Source organism: Talaromyces stipitatus, genomic scaffold (genome assembly GCF_000003125.1).
Source record: "Talaromyces stipitatus ATCC 10500 scf_1105507295555 genomic scaffold, whole genome shotgun sequence".
NCBI classification, from domain to species: Eukaryota; Fungi; Ascomycota; class Eurotiomycetes; order Eurotiales; family Trichocomaceae; genus Talaromyces; species Talaromyces stipitatus.
Window position 1 is genome coordinate 3,213,122 of NW_002990116.1, and position 17,916 is coordinate 3,231,037.

Sequence of the window (17,916 nt, forward strand, 5' to 3'; positions counted from 1 at the left end):
CGCACGCTCACCAAAGAGTGGCTGTGGATCGCACAACAAGAAAAAAAAAGTTGTTGTTTTTCAAAGTGTCGGAGACAAATATCACCGAATGATACACAGAAAATACAAATTCTGTGATCAAATAAAACAAACAAAGTAAAAAAAACCTCTTCTGATCAAACAGATAGAGGAAACTCCTATTAGAAATAAGGGTTTAGTTTTTTGGTGGAGGAGTAAGAAAAGAGAGAGGGAAGGGAAGGGAGAAAAAAAATATGATTTAATGCCGCCTGTCTGTCTCGGGGCTAAGCCAACTTGATTCAAGTGCCCGTCAGGCAATCACTCTATCACTCCCAGGTTATCAGACCGGGTTGGATCTTTTTACTTGCTTTTTTACTGGGTATTTCTCGTTCAAGTATGCGTTTGCAATGATGAAATCATTGGCTTGAGTTTATTTTCTGTCTGCTATCATTCTGGAGTGCAGCGTCGAGTTCCTTGATTCTTTTGCCTAGTTGCTGACGGAGCACTTCGGGGATAAGAAACGCGTCTATCGATAGACAGACAGGTCTATCAAACAATCTGGGCGGTCCCAATTTTGGCAAGAATTCTACCGGTAAGTTCCATTCTGTTTACAGGGAGTATACAGGTAGTTTACAAGCAAACGACGAAACAAGGCGCCCTGTTTTGCACCGGAATTACGCCCCCCTTCCCTTGCCACGCCCACCTACACAGGCCCATCCCTGCAAAATCAATATTGTATTTGTAACTAGGCACTGGTACTGAATGCGCATTGACTCGTACGCATACTGAAAGCAGTTTTATTCTGGTAGAAAACCAGATACGAGTGATATAAATGTAAATCAAAAGAATATGCAGAAGAAGCCCAAAGGAAGAAGTGGGCCGATCCGAGCCGCAATGACGATCAGACGCATGCCTACATCCACTAACTACGCAGAAGAAACAAATGAGTGCACGGCTATCATACTCGATTGCCTAAGAAATATATTCTCTTATCGTATCGTAGCATATCATATCATCATCGTGGAAGAATAAAGTAACAGAAAAGAAAAAAAGGCCCGAAAGGGAGAAACAGGCGTTAACGTCATGAAGCGTCTGCTAATTGCAATTTGCTTGTAAGAGGAGTGATATCCTCCTCCGTCTCCGTGATTGATAAATCTGACGGTGTAGTTTCGTCGACATCAGATGAACTCGGATCTCGGCCGCGTGTTGTTTCTGTATCGCTCTCATCTTCACTGTCCGGTGGCGTGTCAAGATTGCCGAGGCCGGGGCTTTTGAGGACTCGTCCGGCATTTTCATCTTCAATATCTGGCGATAGCTGAGGCGAGTCTGAACGTAGAGCGTCCTTGCTGTTGTCTTCTTCTGTTGAACTAGTGGTGGATAATCTCGAGTCACTGCCCGTGTGTGCGTGTTGAAAGTGGCGAGGAAGTCCAACAGCTTCTGCAACAGCTGCGGCTTCGTCGGCGGGGAGTTTGGCCACGTTGGTGTCGGAGCTGACTTGTTTATTGAACAAGCCACTGCCCTGTTGTTCGCTGATCTGCAATATGTTTCCGTAACTGCGACGGGTCGGATCGGCGAGACGTTTCTTCTTTTTCTTCTCACGCTTGGTGGATGGCCGCACCACAACGACTGGAATGGGTGATTGTTGAAGACAGTATTTGGAAACTGAGCCAGGTAACAAGCCTTGCATACCGCTGAGGCTGCGCCCCCGTGTGCCCACGATCAGCACAGCCGGTTCATAAATGCGAATCTGTCGCTCGATGATCAGCATTTTCTCCGGCACTTAAACTCATCGCCTAACATACCATTCTTTGAATAATATCTTGGACCTTCCCTACTGCGAGCTCCAACACCAAGCTAATCGCCTTCTCATCATGCTGGTTCTTTGCAATAACCTGACTGAGAAGCTTCTCGGCTTCCTTGCGGTACCGACCCTCATCCATGCTTGCATCACTGGCTATTTTAGAGTCCTTCTCTACCACCCATAGACATATGACCTCATCGCCGTCATCGACCAATTCATCAATCAACCATTCAAGAGCAAACTCGGAATAATCATTCTGATCGGTTCCACATAGGAATGTGCGACTTCGTCGTGTAGCCTGGTAATTCTTGTGTTTGTACTTCAAGGTAAACGAGCCGTCGGTGGCATCGCGATTATCGAAGGTGTCAAAGGATACGCCTCGCTGGTATGTACTACAGCAGAAATATTAGACTATTTGCACTTACAAATCGTCGATGAAGCAACTGAGCGATGCAGCTTACCTGGGCGGTGGCGGAGATGAGATTCTCTTGGGAAATCGGCCATCTAGTACTGGCGTCTGTCTACCACTGCTAACGATTGTGCTCTCCGGAAGAGGTTGGCTGTCTGAACCACTGGACTGCGCGGACCGTCTCCTTGGGGGATCTTCTCCTGCGAAAGAGATTCTGCGATTGTCCGATCGTGAGCTCGTGGTACTGTCTGCGGAACTCTCGGTAGTAATTGGGAGATTGAGTATGGGTGCAACGGGATCCGGGGATGTAGTGGCCGATGTCATTTTAGCGAAAAGCAAAGTAGCATATCATGAAAGGAGAGTGGGAAGCGATCCGAGTGAGTCAAATGCCCGTTTTGCGTAGAAAATGTCAGTTGAAACAAAGAGAGAGATCCCGTCGGCTGAATCGTTGAGTTGAGTTGAGTTGAGTTGACTGTTTATGATGATGGATTTGACTCATGAAGAAACATGTGACGAGTTTCCACAAGTGGGTCGGGTCGACTTTATCCAACGCTCTAAATTTGAAGACTCAGCCACGATTTGGCAATCACGTCTCGTTTTTGTCTGTCAGCTGATGGCAAGTTCGAGTTTTCTGAAGTTCAAAAGGGAGGCATAAAGATATGTCGTAGAATGCGCCAGTCACTGGCTGCCACTAGGCATCCAATTGATAGTCTAAGCCAGCAAGTCGGCGGGGAAGGATATCAGGAACGTGAAGTACCCGATGCCGAGAAAAGTCCAGCACACTCGATCCTAGGACATTCAGCTCCTAATATACAGCAGCAATGCAGAGATATAATTGGAGCCCTTTAACCAAAAAGAGATGAAGAATTCAGAACAACAGACAGAGAGTAAAAAGGAAGAAAAATCAGGCGTCGAAATATTCAGCCCAATCATATCGTGGATCCGTTTTGGGATGTATTCATCCAGCGCTAGACCTGGAACAGACTAGTGCTTTAGTCATGGGTAGAAAATGCGGGGCAACTGCTTCCTTCCCGTTTTGGCTGGCATGGTTCTTTCCTCGTGTCGTGTGCACATGACCAGACCTCAGAATTCGTTTAGAGTGACAACAGAAGACTTCGAAGTCGCAAAGATAGACCACAGTGTGTGTGGAGGGAACCAGAGTTTGCGCTTGTTACATCTTCGCCGGCTCAGGAAGAAGCTTGATGACCTCCAAGAGTAAACCGAACCGATTCAACTAACAGCGATTTGCTAGGAGGAACTTCCGGCTTGATTATGCTGAATGGAGAAAATCGTTTCATTTTATATCACTTGCCAGGCACCTATGCAGTCCTCCCGTCTGTTATATAAGCCGGAAACGAGAGACTTAAAAAGTCCCCCAGATGAGTCGACCACTTGTGTATGTGAAGGGAACCAGAGTTTATGATTGTTGTTGGATCTTCACCGGCGCAGAAAGGCACTTCATGACCTCCTCAACAGTAAATGGGACCGGTTCCGTGGAATATGATATGCTAGGGGGAGACTCCCGACTTGATTATGCTGAGAAGAGAAACCCGTTTCTATTCAGCCCTAATACATCCCTGAAGAGCATAGGCGGGGGGAAGTTTCAATGTATGCTTGCTTGTGATCGAAATGTTATACCACTCGCAAACATTGAGGCACCCTACGCAACCCTCCTCCCGTTGATTGGTAACATTTCATAGAAGCGAACGTTATGCAGATGGCTTTCATTAAAAGACACTTTTGGAAACATACATGTATATGAGCCTGGAACCGTTCATATATCACTTCCAAAAAGGGCCCCGAGGTCCTTAAGGGGGGTTTGTCCTTTTGGTAAAACGGTATAATCTTTTTCTCAACAGATATGTCACAATTAAGTGGTACAGATGGTGCCTAGCAATTCATAATCATCATCAAAGATGTCAACTGTGATCGCGAGGATCATAACAGTAGCCCTATTTGTGGATAGCTCAACGGCTTCTGAAGTACTATCAGGGGTAATTCCGGTTATACTCTGAGACCTTGTGGAGGCCACCGGAAATTGATATCATCTACCTGAGCACTTTAATTCTGATTCTTTACGTCTATAGGGGATATCGGTATTGGAGTATACTGACTATCTCTGCTGCAAGGAAGGAAGATGTGCAGAAGGTAAGTAAATTATCCTAGGTGCAAACGACATGTAGTATGCATCGCAAAGCACATTTGTCAGGTTTCTTGATATAGGACAAGTGCTAGCCCCGCATACATGTGGGAGTAACGAATTCTGGTACAAGACTTCCCCGGATATAGGGGACCCCACAATGCTAGTTAACCAGGAACGCTGTATCCAGACACATGCAGAGCTGGCCCCGGGCCCATCGTGCGGGGAAGGAATTCATAAAATGCACTTATCTCCAAAAGAAACCATCACCTTGCGTGGAAAGCTCAAGAGTTCTTCCAGCCAAAGGGAATACTATCCTTAACAACAGACAATGACGACTCAAACGAACGCCAGTGTTGCCGGAAACCTCTCCAAGATCATAGTAGTCGGCGCTGGACCGTCCGGACTTTTGCTATCGATCCTATTAGCAAAACATGGAATCAACGTGGAACTACTTGAAGCCACCGAAAGATTGGACGAACAACCCCGAGCCGCCCATTATGCCTCTCCCGCCGTATACGAGCTTCGTCGTGCGGGTGTCATTGACGATGTGATTGAAAGCGGTTTCAAACCAACATCGGCATGTTGGCGCAAAGCCAACGGGGAAATTATTGCCGGAATGAGATTTGACGTTGTTCCTGATGACCCTGAGCGGATGGTTGTGTTACCCCTGGATCGACTAGGCAAGCTGTTGTACGCCCACCTTCAACGGCAACCACTAGCAAAGATCTATTGGGGACATCGTGTTACCGAAATCGGCGAGGAGAACGGAAAAGCTTGGGTGAATGCCGAGACTGCGTCTGGGCCGGTCAAGTTTGAGGGCGATTATGTTGTGGGAGCCGACGGCGCAAATAGTACGATTCGAAAGCTGTTGTTTGGACCGAATAGCTTCGAGGGGGAGACGTTGAACGCAGCGATTATTGCTACTAATGTGAGTTTACTTTCCACATCCGAAAGGTTATGCTGATAAAGGACAGGTCATACATGACTTTACCAAGTATGGATATTGGGACACGAATTATATCGTGGATCCCAAAAATTGGCACATGGTTGCAAAGATTGGACGAGACGATCATTTGTATCGAGTGTCATATAGCGAGGTGCCTGGATTGACACCAGAGGAATATAAGAGGCGACAGCCAAACCGCTATAGAGAGATATTGCCAGGAAACCCTGAGCCTTCCGAATATACCATCACCAATATCAACCCATACAAGTTGCAGCAACGATGTGCACCTTCATTCCGCAAGGGGAAATTTGTGTTGATGGCCGATGCTGCACATGTTTGCAACCCATTGTAAGCATCATTGCCCCTGAGACTGCGGGGATCTTCACTGACATAATTTCAAGCGGTGGCCTTGGTTTGACGGGAGGTATTGCAGATTTGGGAAGTCTGTTTGACTGCCTGTATGGAATACATCAAGGCCTCGCTGATGATGGTATCCTCGATCGATATGCCGAAATCCGTCGAAAGATATACCGCGAAGTTATTAACCCCCTGTCGAGAGAGAACTTCCGCCGGCTCTGGGGTCAGGATCCTGATAAAGCAAAGGAGAATGACGAGTTCTTCAAATTACTTAATAGAGCTGAGACGGATAAGGAATTGGCAAAGGAACTTACCTTAGTAGGTTTGCCCTGATTCGTCTGCATTACCTGCATTGTGCTGACATCATCTCAATTGATTCTAGGGCCTGAATATTCTTCGACATGACTTCACCCAGTACTATAAGAAAGATGTATCAAGCTGATGATCCTTCCTGTACACATATCTATTCCGAGACCGATTTGAGCCATATGGTATTACGATGTATTGCATACCTATTAGCTGCTCTTGTTGTCTAATTCATCCTGTATAGCAGGCTCTGAACGGAAGTAAATGGTAGAAAGAAAAAGTGAGGCACGTGAGCAGCCTGGTTCCTGCCTGAGGAACCCAACGCGTTCGCCCGGGTTAATTTATTATTTATTCTGTAAACATAAAAAAACATCTTCTCTCTTATACCTCTTTCTCCTCTTGTCGCAAAGGTAAACATCAGATCATCTTTCATCCCTTGTCTTTTTATCCTTTTGTGCATCTTTCCTTTATTTGCGTACATATTACCTACACTTACCCCTTTTCTATTCACTTAGTCGCCACAATATCGTCAAGCTAGATAGTGTGCACGATGGCTGACCCTTTTTCACGACTGCCTCTTGAGCTGAAGCTGATTATTCTTGGTCTGCTTCAGGAAGATGGCACCAAGCGTCACTTGCTACACTGCCTGACAGTCAACTTTGTCTGGTTTACTCTCATCGTCAGACTTCTCTACAAGGATATCAAACTGCGTGCTATCTGGCATTTACGTGACTCACCAAATTCTGAAAAGTATCTCAAACATGTTCGAACCTTGATTCTTGGCCTGACTGACAACCGTTTCCATCCTGATATAATTATAAAATGGGCTAAACCACCTCTTCCAAACCTGCGAAAGATTTCATTCATGCCTGGTTCTTTGTTGGAAGGCTTTGATGTCGACTACATAATCCCCTATCTACAACCATCTGTTACCTCAGTTGAGCTATGTTGTGTGCGTTGGACATCTGATCTACTTTCAGCATTGAAAGAAACATGCCCAGATCTTACAGAGCTGAACATCAAGCGTCCATTCAAGGATGAAGACTTTACTCTGGATGCCAAAGGCTTTAAAGACTGGCTTCAAGCTTTCGACTCTCTCAAGTCAGTTTCTGTCTTCCGTCGAGGTGGCTACACTGCCCATCCTCACGATGACATCGAGGATGACTTGGCAAACTTACTATCATGGCCAGAAGTGCGCAATCTTCTGCTGCGACCCCTGCGACGTCTCCGTCTTGAGTGTCCACTGAAGGAATGGCATAATATTTACGCCTATCCCCCATTCTGTACCTTACGCGAATTGAGCGTATGCGTCAAGCTAGAGGACATACCCTACTTGCTCAATTTCACGGACTTGCGAGGATTACACATTCAGATTGATGGTAAAATTGGACCAGAAGTGAATGTTCTTTCATCTTTCCGCCAAATGACACGACTGCGATCCCTAAGAATCATGTTTACCGATTCGTATGAACTCAAGCGCGACCAAATTATGTCGTTAACCAGTCTTAAAAAGTTGGAAATGCTTGAGGTTTCCTGTAGGGACCGAGAACGTGTTAATGAAGATGAATATAGCTGGGGTGGCATTACTCAATACGTCCCTATTACAGTCAAGGGACCATTTGACGACAACGATTTTGACCAATTGGCATCGTCGCTTCCAAGGCTGCGTCATGCCTGCTTACTATTTGATTGGAAGGAGTTGACCAGCAACCATGTACTCAAATCGGCGGCGTTCCTTTGGCGTCAGCTGGAATATCTCTGCCTGGGATATCACATCGATCTCTCCGAAAGTATTCTTATGTCCCAGAATGGAGAACCAGTGTTTCCAAAGTTGAAGGAGTTGGTGAACCTGCGGGCGTTGATTGGAGATCTCGTTACCGACTGTGAGGTGCTAAAGGTGGATCACGACGCTCGGTGAGTAACCCTCTTTCACACGTCTTTGGATTTTCTTTCGGTCTTCCTGTAGTTTGTAGATACTCAAGCTCTTCATAATCCTATTAATGAGCGTCTAAATGCTAACGTTATTGCTCCCTCAGCTATGCTTATACCAACCGCCTCCGCGACAGACTCCAAGCTGCGTGCCCCCGACTCGAGCAAATCACATTCGGCGAGTTCTATCTCCAAGACGGCTGCCCTGAGCATGAACCACTCAACATGAGAGGAATGATCAACTTGTTCATGGGACCATGCTGGAATTGGTCCCGCGACGCGCGAAAGGGGGTTTGGGATTTTGATTACATCGAGTGACGCAAACCAGAGGACGGTAACAGCTTGGCTAAATTGGTGCCATAAAACCAAGCGTATGAAGCGTTATTTCTAATGTGGTATCAACAACCCGATGTATTATTGCGTTTTGCGTGTCTGGACAGTGATTTTTGAGAGGGGTCAGTCATTTCTGAACTGAACTGCTTGGGGGAATAGTCCGCGTCACATTTGTAGTTGCGTCAATACAAGTTCACTTTGCTTTTTTTCTAACAATAGTAGTACGTAGTAGTTATGCAGTAGCTTGCAACTAGTTAGCAGTAAGCGCCAACTGGTGGTTATCAAGCAAGGTTGTGATACAATCTAAAATGAGGTTTAGGCATAGTCCCTGTCAATGGAGGCCAACCAGAGAGAATGCCGCCCAACTGACGCCTTAGTGCGGCGCTGTAAGTCTTAGCGATAAGAGGCCCCTGCAAGCACCAATCGCTCAAATTTATTTATTATTTCCCCCCTTTCCTTTTTTCCTTCTCTTCCTCTTCTGTATACAAATCAGGGAAACCACATTCATCAAATCCATCAAAATGGATGGATTGAAAATTGAGCCCTTACAATCCCTTCAGTCCAAAGACCAAGCTGCCCTCCTCGACACAGTCGATGAACTTCGTAGCCATGGCGTGAATCGTTACGTGTCGCTGCCTCAGCTCATCGTCTGTGGAGACCAGAGCTCTGGCAAAAGTTCTGTCCTGGAAGCAATCTCTGGTGTTCATTTTCCTGTCAATGATGGCTTATGTACTCGATTCACTACAGAGGTCATTTTGCGTCGTGCAACCAACAATCTGGCTACAGTAAAGCTCATCGCTCCCCAAGATGCGTCCCGTTCACACAAAGAAAAACTATTTCAGTTTCAAAAGAGTTCCATCAACCATGCAGAGATTCCTAATCTCATCTCAGAAGCCAAGTCATTTATGGGTTTGACTGGAGGTAGTAGCTTTTCACGAGATGTCTTGCAGCTGGAAGTATCTGGTCCCAAGTTGCCTCATTTGACTTTGGTCGATCTCCCAGGTCTCATACATCATCCCAACAAGGAGCAGACTGAAGATGATGTTCGAATCCCTAGAGAACTGGTGAAGAAATACATGTCTCAAGAACGAAGTATTGTGCTTGCTATCGTCACAGCAAAAAATGATACTTCAAATCAAGTTGTGCTGGAAATGGCCAAAGCAGCTGATCCTCAGGGCAACAGGACAATTGGAATCATCACCAAGCCAGACTCGCTGATCAGAGACAGTCCAAACGAGTCAAATTTCTTCGCCCTAGCCAGCAACAAAGAGACTTATTTCAAGCTTGATTGGCACGTTCTACGCAATGGTGACTTCAACGAACGCAAAGACTCTACTTTTGACAGAGACGCCGTGGAGAAAGAGTTCTTTTTGTCGACGATCTGGAAAAACTTACCAAGCCACAAACGCGGCGTGGAAGCATTGCGCACCAGACTCAGCCATGTCTTGTACCAACAGATCCAGAAAGAACTTCCTAGTCTTCTCAAAGAAATCGAACTCGAACTAACAGCTTGCAAAACGACAATGGATCGACTCGGTTCTCCTCGCGATACTCCTAATAGCCGACGGAATTACCTATCAGATATGGCTAACCGATTCAACGATATGGTCCGAGCGGGTGTCAACGGATTCTATCAAGATCCTTTCTTTCGATCTGGAAACACAGGAATTCTGGGAGGTCCTGAGACACAGAAAACACGTTTGCGCGCGAACGTGAGAAAGGCGGAACAGGGCTTTCTTGACAAAATGTATCAATACGGCCACTCCTATGTTATTGTTCCTCAAGGTTCGAACCCAGTGATACATCCAGAGTACAAGGCTTACCAGGTGGTCGTGAATGAACAAAGCTTCCTCCGAGAGATTCGAGATCATCTCAATGACTCCAAAGGTAGGGAACTTCCAGGCACTTTCTCACCCTTGCTGGTTGGTGAACTATTCATTCGCCAATCGACAAATTGGAAGCCGTTTGCCATTGAATTTGTTGAAAGTGTTTGGGATATCGTGAAGCAGTTCCTGGACGATGTCCTGGCTTATGTGGCTGATGAAAGCGTGAGGGAAGCGCTGCTGGATGAAGTCATTGATCCAGCCATGGACGCCATTCTGGAAAATCTCAAAGAAAAGGTCACCGAGTTACACTCCCCTTATGCTCGCGGATACCCGGCAACTCTCAACCCTCGATTTGTGAAGGAGCTCCAGAATCGACGATCTCAACAAGCCGAAAATCCTCCTGCTGTGACAGAATCTTTTTCTCCAAAACCTGATGCTGATGATGCTGATACACACGCGTGTCGAGAGCTGCTGCACCTAATGCAGGCCTACTATACTGTCGCTCTCGACGTCTTCGTGGATAATGTCTCAAGTCTTGCTGTTGAGAATTGTCTGATGTCCGCTCTTGAAGGTCTGCTATGTGTTTCTCAAATGGAGGACGAGGTGATTGAAAATATCGTGTTTGAATCACAAGAAGTTCGTGAATTGCGCAGTCAGACTCTGGAGAAGCAATCATCCCTTGAGAAGAGTTTCGCGATCTGTCGTCGGCAAGCGAGGAAGTTGGCATCGAACCGACTCAATGACGATGCACGAAATGAAGCACAAAAGACTGAGTCTGTGCTAGCTTCGATCACGAATGGGGTTGCGGGTGTGAAGGTTTCAGAACCTACTGCTACGACCCCTATGAAGGTACTTCGTTTGAAAACCACCTTGTTCCTTTCAATTAGATGGATACTGACATCGATTGTCTATAGTCGGAAGTAATTAATCCCGCAAAATCTCAGCAACCGCGCCAGACTCCTTGGGGTCAGTCGGGTGTCTTTGGAACTGGGGGCCAAGCTGCGGCGAATACATTGGGTTCCTCTCTTTTCTCTACACCAACTCCGACTACACCTCAAACTACGCCTGCACCCTCTCTGTTTCCCACGAAGACGTCGAGCTCGTCTTTCTTTGCGACACCAATCTCAGGTCCATTCAGTTCATCCCAAGGCTTTGGAAGTCCTGAGGGAAGGGCAAACCAGAGTTCTAATGGCAGTCCAGCGTTTGGAAAGAACCCAACCCCGTTTAGTGATTCTTCGGGGTCTCAACTAGGGCCAAAACCAGTGGGCTCAACTCCTCCTCCTCAGCCATCGACTCTATTTCAAGCTGCGCCTGCACAGCCAAATGCTCCCAAGAAAGGTAAAGCAATACAGCTTTTTCATGTACCATAGAATGTTCTCCGGTTGGATCATTTTTGGATGTGGTGATACAATGGGAAAATCTGACAACCTGCGTACAATAAACAGTTGATTTCTCCTATTTCAAGGATATTCCCACCAGTCTCCGAGTCTTTTCTAAACTACCTAAAGGCAGCGATGGCTATGCCGGATGGACAGATAGCGCTGCACATGATGTTTTCAAGCACATATCTTGCGGATTTCAATATATTGGTATGTTCAAGATCGATTGCAACTACTCTGCCGAGGTGAGCGCCTTCTCTTTACACGTGCCCGTTTATTCTATTGTGGATGGAGTGACAGCGACCTGACACGTATCATACTTTAGGAGTTGAGGCTCAAGGATTACTACACCCTTCCACTCACTGAAGATAATTCATGCTAAGTAAAAGGAGAAGGTACCAGAACCCGTGTACAAATGTAATTTCAGAGTGTGTACCCTAGATACCTGTCTCTTCCTTAAAAGTCTTCAATAATGCAGCTGAGTAGTTGTCTCCAGCGTGTTAGGGTTTAGGGCTTAGGGCAAATTGAACTAGTAAAATCCCCTTTAGGAAATAGCTCAAGAATCGATGCCTAATCGGAGCTACCTTACGGACTGGCCAATCCATCTTATCCACATCGATTTGTCATCATTCAACTCAGCCTCTCCCAGTCTAGATCCCTAGATCATCCCGCGCTTTTGAATGGTCATCGTATGAAGTATTCTAGGCTAACGCTTTGCAATAGCTTCGTTCTATTCTTGCAGTGGATATCGTAACTTGTTAAGGATTTTTTGAGCATTTATTCTCAAGATTCACGACCGCTCTTCTTCACTAGCGGACAGGCCCACCGCGTACCGACACGGCCACTGGTGGTCTATGTACATACATGTCCATGACAAGGCCTAAGGATTTGCCAAATGCCGTGGTCACCGAGAAAGACACAACCAATGTGCGCCGGCTACGTCGATGGGCACCCAAAGCCCGGACTGGGTGTCTGACCTGCAAGTAAGTATAAAGTACCGCAAAGAGATATGGAGTTGAAGCCAGAGCTGAGCAAGCTGTAGGATTCGACGAATTAAATGCGATGAGATCAAGCCGAGGTGAGTTCCTTTTTCCTAGATACGGAGTTTAATCTAGACTAAAGGTACTAAAATCTTACACTGTTAGTTGCAAAAAATGTACTTCAACTGGACGCAAGTGCGATGGCTACGAGGATTGTGCCGTAGATACTCAGCCTATTGGCTCAATTCGATCGTCTACTTCAGTTGCGAAGAAGACAACCCGCTCTAGGGCTTTGGTACCTGCAGCAGCGCCAATCTACTCTGTATCATGGCTCCCATTCTACGGCGGGGAGCTCCAAAAGCGAAACTTTGACTTCTTTCAATCAGTGACCTCTTCGGCACTTTCATCTTTCTACGGAAGTGAATTCTGGGCCTCAGAGACGTTACAGGTTGCGCATCAATATCCGGCTCTGTTTCATGCCATTACGGCTTTTGGTAGCATACATCACGGTTACTTGAGCGATACGACACCGTTAGATGTACCTCGCACAGGGAAAAATGATCATATTGAGTTCGGACTTCAGGAATTTAACAAGGCTATTAAATCCATGTCCGCCCTTATATCGCAAAAAGAGCTTTCAGCTCAAGACCAACAGGCGATTTTAACGACCTGTATACTTTTCACTGGCCTCAGCTCTCTTCAGGGGAGACAGTCGCAGGCGTTTATGCATGTCAAAAATGGGTTGAGGATGATTCATCATTGGCGTCTGAATAGTCGCCTGATCAGCTCGAAAGAAAAAAATGCGGTGGATATGCTCCTGTTAACATTTATACAATTAGATACGCAAATACGACCTTATCTCGCCGGCCAGGAATCTTTTCTACAATGGATAGATGAGGTTATAGTTTCCCCATCATCTCGTCGGCGGATCTTTCGGACGGTATTCGAGGCGTATTTTGACCTTGAAATATTCCTTAATGAGCTTTTCCGATTAGATTTCAACGCATACTCGTTCGACCAGCTTTATATAGAGATAGACTTATTGAACAAACAGGCAGATATCTGGGATCGACAGTTTGGACAATTATTATCTACGATCACGCCAAACATCTCAGACATGGATGCATTAGTTGCCATTCGACTTCGGCGAGAGTATGCTCGTGCCATACTGTCCAGTTTAGTGGTCAACGGGAAGGACAATGTGCACGATGAAATGCTTCCAACATACCAGGTAATAGTGAATCTTGCCCAAAAGATCCTTCAAAAGGACAGTCGTGCATCACTTTCCGGCGTACCAAATAATCGGAAACTTGAACACCCGATCTTTGTTCTCGGAAGCACTGTCGTCGAACCTCTCTTCTTGGCTGCAACACGCTGTCGGGAACCTATACTTCGTCGTCAAGCGCTGCAATTACTGCGTCAATGTCCCCGGCGGGAGGGGATTTGTGAGGGTATGATGGCTGTTAGGATAGTGCAAGAGGTTATTGAAGTCGAGGAAGAAGGGTGCCTACGATCTGTTGACTGGCGCAGACGACATTCGGCTTCGCCAACAACCGCTTCTCCGTATCGGTCTACATCTCCATGCCGTCAATTCTTGCCATCCAGGGGATGTCCGGATTCATTGACCCAAAATAACTTTCGGGGAACAACGGAATTACCTGATGGATTCATGAACCATATCAATGGACCCATATCACCCAATATCGAAGAGATGAAGACGATCAGGTCTAAGATCCCGACTGAGAAAAGTCAATGCTCGGAAAAAGGGAAATGGGTCTGTGAACAACATCGAGTTGTAGACACTCAATTTTTGCTTCTTACGGAGCGGCAGCTCAAAATAGTCATCTGGACTAAGGAGGATCGTGAATCGAATAGAATGGGTAGAGAAATGGTTTTGACGTGGTGGTGAGGACGTAGGGATGGCCCAGTGCTTCTGTCTATGACCGGATTGGCGAGAGGGAACAGAAACGAGCCAATGCGATCAGTCTTAGATACCTGTTTTTGCCAACATTTATGAACGGACTGAACCAAGCAATACCCTCATATTTTCGTAGTCGGTATAGACCGAAATGCAACACGCCCATCTTCAACCTTCAGCACGTGTACGAAAACATTAACCCTCAATCTTGGAAGATTCATTAGAGCTGCAAAACGGGAAACGTGCGAAACATCATTATGGCATTTTGGACACTGCCAGTCCTTGCTCGATTCATCGTCTTTTTCAAGTTTTTTGATACATGCATTGCAGAAGGTGTGATCGCAAGGTCGTATACTATAAAGCGTGGAAAGAAAACGAGATATTAGAATAGTACTACCTGCCACATTATAAAGATCGAACTCACATGCAATCACAAAGTCGTATCTTGACTTGGACTGAGAGCGGGGATGAGACTTACAGGGGATGGCCACAAATTGAAGGACGACTCCTTCCTGGACATGAATGCCATATAGCTATGGCAGTGCTGGCACAACTACATAATCTTGGGTGTGGTTGGTGCTCTGAGTGACTCCTTTGGTGTCGTCCGTGGTATTGCCAGCTACCGCATTAACGCGCCCAACACAGATCAGCAAGGCACAATTGCGGTTCATGACATGGAAACTTATCCAGAGTGCCTCATGCAACCACATGGGCAAGAAGATACCGCCGCCACTTTTGGAAATTTCATTGGGAGCCTGTCCGTATACTCACTCACATTGTATAATGGGAAATGGCGTAATGAGATAGGAAATTGGTGCATCTACCATCATCAGGCATGCGCACTGTTCTGTGAAATTTAATTATTTAATTGTAAGGATATCATCGATCTCAAGAACATCCAACTTTGTGCTGACTTGGGCTTCGCCAGACAATGATATAGGGCCACTCTTTAAGCCAAAGGTGACATCGGTTCCTCGATTCGTGAATGCCACCAGATGCTCATTGATATGGATAAAATTTGCACCAATAGATGCCTCATCCGCAATGACTTGAACCTCCTTGTACTCATGAAAGCATGGTTCGTCTGGTATTTTTCCCATTGGCGCTCTTTACGGTCACTGAGGAACGGAGGACGCAGATATCCTAGGCCTGTACCTTCTGTTAGCCACAGTTATTAGTCCCTAAAATTAAGGAAAACATACAATCAATTTTCACCCACAGATCAGCGATAGGTGCATTCCTAGGTAATTCGATACGCTCCCCATACGTCGTGGTAGCGTCTGATGGAGAGCTACAATGCACTTTTTGCAACCCCTTAATGAGCACTAAAACTCGTCCAAGACAGTTCTTCATGTTGTAATCTCCCAGTGATTAATAAAAAGCGTCGAGTTCGCAGTCGAGAAGGAGTAGGATGGAAATGTTGTTCACCGCAACGAAAGGAAGGCACAGTCAGTCTCGCCTCACAACCTCGTACACAAAGTGCATCCTATTGGCCGTGTATCTCTACATTTTAGTTGATTCTTTCAGCCTAGAGCACAAGGCTGCCCAGCGTGGAACACCTGACTACCATCTCGTGCTTCAATTTATAGCCCGATAGAAAAGTCGCCAGGAGAACTTGCGGAATATCTATGCTCTGCCAATGGTAAAAGATTACTATCAGGCCAAGACTTCGATTCTATATCTCTTAACATACAGCGAACGGACCAATTTCCGATACCTATGCAACTGGAACTTGAAGAAACCTCGCAATGTCTGTGGGTTTTGGATTCTCGGTAGGCGATATCGTGCTCAGAAGCCAGCTTGCTTACCGACTTTACACAGTCATCACAGCAAGGAAGCCTATCACCAAAGAACTGAAGCAACTGGGATATGCACTGTTTGACCTTCACTGTGCCTTGGATTATTTGGGAAAGACCGTGGATGGGATCTCGACCAGAGTACCTAGTAGACCGAACGGGAATGAGAGGGTCGACAACGTCCGCGTTCGATGATTGGCTCATGTGCATCTACCTTGAATGAATTAGACGAGGCAACGAAGAAATATAGAGAGGCTAATGTACAAGAAGATGTTGATCAGTCAATCGCGCCTGGTGCAAACGTCAAAGGAAGCGCCCGACTGCGTATAGTAGAGCGTTGGAAACAACAGCTTAAAGTACATGGAACAAAGTCCATTGGGACTTTAAGGAGAGTTCTGTAATAATGTACCGGCAGAAAATAATCTATCATGCAACCACAATCAATATGGTTCTAAACTCTTTTATCTGGTGAGTTCTACTCACATCGAAAACATCTTTTCTGGCATTGATGAAATGAACAGGTCTACCACGGATCGTCTAGAGGCTAGCAGTGGAAAGAAGAGAAACATGCTTCAGAAATTACGCAATCAAGGAGTCCAGGTAACCGACGGGATAATGGAACTTGTCGAAGAAGTTTGAAAATTGGAGTTACATCTGACCTCTACTCGTTTTCCTGGCTCTTTCGACCAAGATACCGGGACTAGAGCGGTACAAAGTGCTCGATACTATTCACGAGTTCCAGAAAGTACTCAATCTATCAACCAGAGTCGGCAAGTGACTGAAGTGATACAACCCCGGATACTCCAAGAACATGACACGATTTCCCCGTCCAGAGCGCAATATTCGATTAGGGGAGGAGGTGAAATTACTTCCAAACAACAGCTCAAACAAGGAATCGACGCCATATTTTATCTTATTTATCCCTCAAATACTGTAGATGCAGCATCGATTATTGACGAAAGAAAGCGAGAGGCGGGTACTTGGGTAAACGCATGAATACTGTTTTGGATTCATACATGTCTCCATCCAGGTCGGCTGGTAGCATGAGCATCAACCAGACTGACTTGACAAACGAGCTTGTAGATTTGTTGAATTTCTTGAATCGGGCATTGGAGGTGAAAACTCCGAACTACAAGCTTTCTTTGACGGATCAGATCATGCCGGTATTGATCTTACCTTTCAGAGATTGCGGCAGATCTCGAGGTCTGTTCGATGTGTAAATAAAACCGAAGATTTTGAGAATATGTGCAGTGACTGGAGTAAGAAGAAAGTCATTAAGGAACGCAGTATCTAATACCAAACGACATCACTCATTCATATTCACTCAAGTATGACTCCGACCTCGGTGTTATAAGATAACCTACGTAGAGTTTGGATGCATTCTTAGTCTTGGTACTTGTTGAAGTCGTCGTTTTGGAGGCTGGTAAATTTTAATAACAATAGGCTCTTTCTCTGGAACCTGCATAAAAGCTTGAAGACAAGGATTTTGCCTTTCTCCTGGAGGTTCTTCTGAGTTGTCGTTGTATAGAGAGACAAGATTTATTTTGATCTGATCTCATCATCCAATCTATGAATATTTGTTCATTCCACTACTATGAGCAATGGTAATCTTGACCGATAAACCAAAAGACTCAACCAAAAAAAAAAAGAGTCAAACCCAAGTCATTTGAAAGTCTTAAATATCATGCTTTCATCTAACATAGGCCCCTGGTTTTTATTCTTGTTTTCTCTCCAGTATCTTCCATTACCTACACACAGACATCCCCTATCAATCTATGTCGTCAAAAATGTCTGGA

At 45.7% G+C, this 17,916-nt stretch overlaps 6 protein-coding genes across 7 annotated transcripts, besides 1 other annotated feature; 4 read left to right on the forward strand and 2 right to left on the reverse strand.

The window, feature by feature from the left end:
- Positions 1-941: 941 nt before the first annotated feature.
- On the reverse strand, positions 942-2,831 carry TSTA_122810 (universal stress protein family domain protein). Its single transcript, XM_002482498.1, has 3 exons — positions 2,260-2,831; positions 1,800-2,190; positions 942-1,744 (listed from the first exon to the last, which is right to left on the reverse strand). The coding sequence occupies exons 1-3, from the start codon at positions 2,529-2,531 to the stop codon at positions 1,079-1,081; spliced, it is 1,329 nt and encodes a 442-aa protein (XP_002482543.1). The 5' UTR covers positions 2,532-2,831; the 3' UTR covers positions 942-1,078.
- Positions 2,655-2,679: a microsatellite.
- Positions 2,832-4,660: 1,829 nt separating the features above from the next.
- On the forward strand, positions 4,661-6,095 carry TSTA_122820 (monooxygenase, putative; the record flags this gene model as incomplete). Its single annotated transcript, XM_002482499.1, has 4 exons — positions 4,661-5,278; positions 5,325-5,644; positions 5,698-5,971; positions 6,036-6,095. The coding sequence occupies exons 1-4, from the start codon at positions 4,679-4,681 to the stop codon at positions 6,093-6,095; spliced, it is 1,254 nt and encodes a 417-aa protein (XP_002482544.1). The 5' UTR covers positions 4,661-4,678.
- A 414-nt stretch (positions 6,096-6,509) lies between these two features.
- Positions 6,510-8,206, forward strand: TSTA_122830 (uncharacterized protein; the record flags this gene model as incomplete). Its single annotated transcript, XM_002482500.1, has 2 exons — positions 6,510-7,873; positions 7,996-8,206. The coding sequence occupies 2 exons, from the start codon at positions 6,510-6,512 to the stop codon at positions 8,204-8,206; spliced, it is 1,575 nt and encodes a 524-aa protein (XP_002482545.1).
- Positions 8,207-8,704: 498 nt separating this feature from the next.
- TSTA_122840 (dynamin, putative) lies at positions 8,705-11,920 on the forward strand. 2 transcript variants are annotated; one of them, XM_002482502.1, is made up of 4 exons: positions 8,705-10,896; positions 10,962-11,385; positions 11,493-11,671; positions 11,752-11,920. In XM_002482502.1, the coding sequence occupies exons 1-4, from the start codon at positions 8,743-8,745 to the stop codon at positions 11,806-11,808; spliced, it is 2,814 nt and encodes a 937-aa protein (XP_002482547.1). In that variant the 5' UTR covers positions 8,705-8,742; the 3' UTR covers positions 11,809-11,920. The 2 variants fall into 2 exon arrangements, with proteins under 2 accessions (XP_002482547.1, XP_002482546.1); XM_002482501.1 differs by lacking the exon at positions 11,752-11,920 and having other exon boundaries at positions 10,962-11,495.
- Positions 11,921-12,290: 370 nt separating this feature from the next.
- TSTA_122850 (uncharacterized protein) lies at positions 12,291-14,739 on the forward strand (the record flags this gene model as incomplete). The annotated part of the gene is made up of 3 exons (XM_002482503.1): positions 12,291-12,409; positions 12,469-12,504; positions 12,572-14,739. The coding sequence occupies 3 exons, from the start codon at positions 12,291-12,293 to the stop codon at positions 14,313-14,315; spliced, it is 1,899 nt and encodes a 632-aa protein (XP_002482548.1). The 3' UTR covers positions 14,316-14,739.
- Positions 14,740-15,184: 445 nt separating this feature from the next.
- Positions 15,185-15,677, reverse strand: TSTA_122860 (uncharacterized protein; the record flags this gene model as incomplete). The annotated part of the gene is made up of 2 exons (XM_002482504.1): positions 15,185-15,408; positions 15,527-15,677. The coding sequence occupies 2 exons, from the start codon at positions 15,675-15,677 to the stop codon at positions 15,185-15,187; spliced, it is 375 nt and encodes a 124-aa protein (XP_002482549.1).
- Between the last annotated feature and the right edge of the window lie 2,239 nt (positions 15,678-17,916).